The sequence below is a fragment of the Leptopilina heterotoma genome, unplaced genomic scaffold, assembly GCF_015476425.1.
Source record: "Leptopilina heterotoma isolate Lh14 unplaced genomic scaffold, ASM1547642v1 Lhet_245, whole genome shotgun sequence".
In the NCBI taxonomy this organism is placed as follows: domain Eukaryota; kingdom Metazoa; phylum Arthropoda; class Insecta; order Hymenoptera; family Figitidae; genus Leptopilina; species Leptopilina heterotoma.
This window is the reverse complement of record NW_025110961.1, coordinates 616,168-619,544: the sequence shown is the minus strand read 5'-3', so window position 1 is coordinate 619,544 and position 3,377 is coordinate 616,168. Positions and strand designations below refer to the sequence as shown.

General features: G+C 29.5%; 1 protein-coding gene across 1 annotated transcript; it reads right to left on the bottom strand.

Moving 5' to 3' along the window:
• Window positions 1-880: 880 nt before the first annotated feature.
• LOC122503139 lies at window positions 881-2,110 on the bottom strand. Its single transcript, XM_043613575.1, has one exon. The coding sequence runs from the start codon at window positions 2,108-2,110 to the stop codon at window positions 881-883; it is 1,230 nt and encodes a 409-aa protein (XP_043469510.1).
• Between the last annotated feature and the right edge of the window lie 1,267 nt (window positions 2,111-3,377).

Below are 3,377 nucleotides of genomic sequence, written 5' to 3'. Positions count from 1 at the left end.
TTTAAATTGCTTCTTTTATTATTCTACCTTCATATTTTAAACAATTTTTAAATTAATAGAATTTTGTATAACATTGTATAAGTAAATTTTTATTAAAGTTAAAGGAAAAAAAAATTCGAGTATATAATAATAAAGGAGTAGGTATATCAAGAAAGAAAGACAACATTTTTTAAAGTTATAAAATTCATTTATTTTTATATATATGTAGAAATTCAAACGTATTACAATAGTTGTTCATAATTTTCATAAAATGATTTCAAATTAGTATTCACATCATCCACTTCATCGACACCATTTGAGAAGTTTCTCAATTCACTTGTTACATTCAAAAACCAATTTCGAAGCTTAAATATATTGTTTACTGCACAATTTTCAGTTTGTGTAATATGATGTGTACATGTTGGTGGTAAAAATTCAGTTTTAATATTCTTAAACGCTGGACAGTCAATTTCTTCTAAATTGTATACATTCATTACATACTTTTCTAACCACTGTTTTTTTTCACTACCTTTAACATAGATAGTTTTTGCTCCTCGTAATGCATCTTGTAAAATGGTTCGCACTTTATCATAACACACATCTCCAACCATCCAAGGGATTGAATGATAGTTGTTTGTTAACCACAGGTTTTCACTTTTATAACGTCCAGGTAGTGAATTCCAAGCACAAGGTGGTTCAAAAAGGTAAACTCTTGGTTGAGCATCAGACTCCAGAGGAACTATAGCCAACTCTTTGAAAATAAACTCATTGCAGGGTTTTTTAAAACCTTGAACGTCTACTATGAACTCCATTTTAGAATAGAAATGAGTATCTGCTTCAGAAATATGTCTTATATACCTCTCCACTTCACCCCCACCACTTTGTTTCCCTCTCCACTTTCTTACAATTTCTTAATAATACCACTGATTGGTTTATACTGAACTATACGATCATGTATGACGAGACAATATGCAGTTGTATCAGCAGGTATATTTTCTCTAGCTTCAAATTCTAAAAGTACATCGACTGAAGACTGCTTTAAAAACTCATTTTGTTTCGAACAATCAATAACAATTAAAGGTGCTTTTGATTTAAAAGTATTAATAGCTAAAGTAGGTTCTGAATCTTTTCCATAATAAGAAGATTGAAAATTAGCATACATATCATATAATAAAGAATACTGATTTTGATCAAAATTTAAATTTAAATTTCCATAAGGGTAAGATTGTGAGTTCAAAAAGAGTTTTACATTTGTAATATTACAATGATCAAAGTAACAGGATGTATTTTTTAGTTTATTCTTTCTTCCAGTTTGAAATCCAACAATTACATATCGTGGTTTCTCTAATTGAGATGAAGATTTGAGTTGCCACATAATTCTTGAACTTTCTGGAAGTAAAGGATACTCATACATTTCCCACGATCGGAAACTCATAGAAATTAATGGATCCTTCTCAATAAATTTTAATAATTTAATTTTATTATTGTCTGATGGTAAAATATATGGTACTAACCATTCAATTTTATTAATTGTAATTTTAAATTCTTCATTATTGTCAAGATTTCCTGTTTGAATAACAGCATTTAAATCATTTCGTGATCTTATCAAAATGAGTTCATGTTTAGCATTCATAACAATTTTCTTATAATCTTCAGCAAAACCGAAAAGCATACTAAGTGGTACTGTTACATTAAAATAACCATTTTCTAAAGTCATTTTTAAATCCAAAGCAGAATATTCAAACACACCTGCATTTCCAACACGTATAAGTTGAGAAGGAGTTAGTGAAACCAGGTTTTTTATAGTTGAAGTATAACCAACATATTTGCAACGATCAATCTCAATACCATTTAATTCATAACGAATTTCATCAAATAAGTAAGCTATAGCATTGTTAATGAGATCAACATTTTCTGTTAAAGTATTTCCATCATTCTTTGTCAAGCGTCCAAATATATGTAAGAAACTGCTACTCGGTAAAATATATAAATCTTGATTCTGAACTATAATCCGAATTTCATCACTATTGTTGAAAGATGATGATGCATATGGTTGATGACTATGAATTTCATAATTTGCTATAGATTCATCAAAGTTCACTTGAGTTGGAATGCTGAGAATTTCATCCATTTTTCTTATAACAACGACACAAAATGAATAGATAGAATTTTTCACCTCTCTTCTGCTTCTTCTTTATTTTTAATGTCTGATTCGCAGACCAAGTTTCTTCAGAAATATTTGATTCTGAGGTGTTAACACCTTGCGAGTTACATTCACACTGCTTTTCTTTACACATGTTGGTTCACTTTTATAACTACCACCAACTTTTCTTTTTTGATTGTAAATAATTCCCATTACACTGATTTTATATGTAAACGTATTGTTATTGTCTCTCCTCTAAAATTTACTAAATTACCGTCCTGATCAACTATACGCAGCTGAATATTACATATTGTCTTTACGGTGACTGGATAGTAAATGACATTATTTGGAACTTCTATGATTTTATATCCAGTAGGAACAGAAGGATAAAATTGATGTATTGTATGTACTTTCTTTCCATTAATATATGATCCTGTTGTAATATTACACTCAACACGTATAGCATTCACCTTCATTATAGATATAATTGAATCAGAAACATTAACTGTATTTGCTCCAAGATACTTGGGAGAAAATCCAAATAATTGTCCTATACCATTTTCTTTTCTGAAGTCAATTTCACGATTAGATGCAATTGTACAGTGTAATGTATTTGTATCAACCATTATTTTTAAAACAAGACCAGTGCGTCTTATTCTATGTTCAATATGCTTTCTAATATCTTCGATTTCATAACTACCTGTAGGTATTTCTACATTGAAACCATCTATATAAAATGTATTAGCACCCTTATCAATGTTGGGAATTGAGTTAAATGTAAGGAGTTCAACAAGACCAAGAACATAATTTTTGTTAGATGATAGTTCAATTGATGGAAAGTATGAAGCCTCAAGGGTTGAAGAATTCCCTGATAACGTGAGAGTGATAGAATCATTCATGTTGAGTGTTTAGTTGTATACTGAAGCTTGAAATTGGTTACACATTCTTATATAGACTAAAGTTATTCTTCACTGTAAGTTGATTACACAGAAATTTAAGACACAAATGACCGCATATAAACGTATCAAAATTTTGATATCTTTCATGATTATATTTTATATAGCTACCAACACCTAAGTAAACAATGAGATCCAATGGTGGTGAAAGATTACCAAAACTGTCAAAGTATTCGGTTTCATTGTTCACCTTTTTATATGCAACCCAATGAGTTCCAGGACCTTCTTTATTATCAAGATTTATTATTGCTGATTCATATTGAAATGGCCCTCCTATGGGTAATTCATTTCTTATAAAG

Coding starts and splice junctions, on each gene's coding strand:
- LOC122503139 (XM_043613575.1), bottom strand. CDS start 2,110: ATGGATGAAATTCTCAGCATTCCAACTCAAGTGAACTTTGATGAATCT.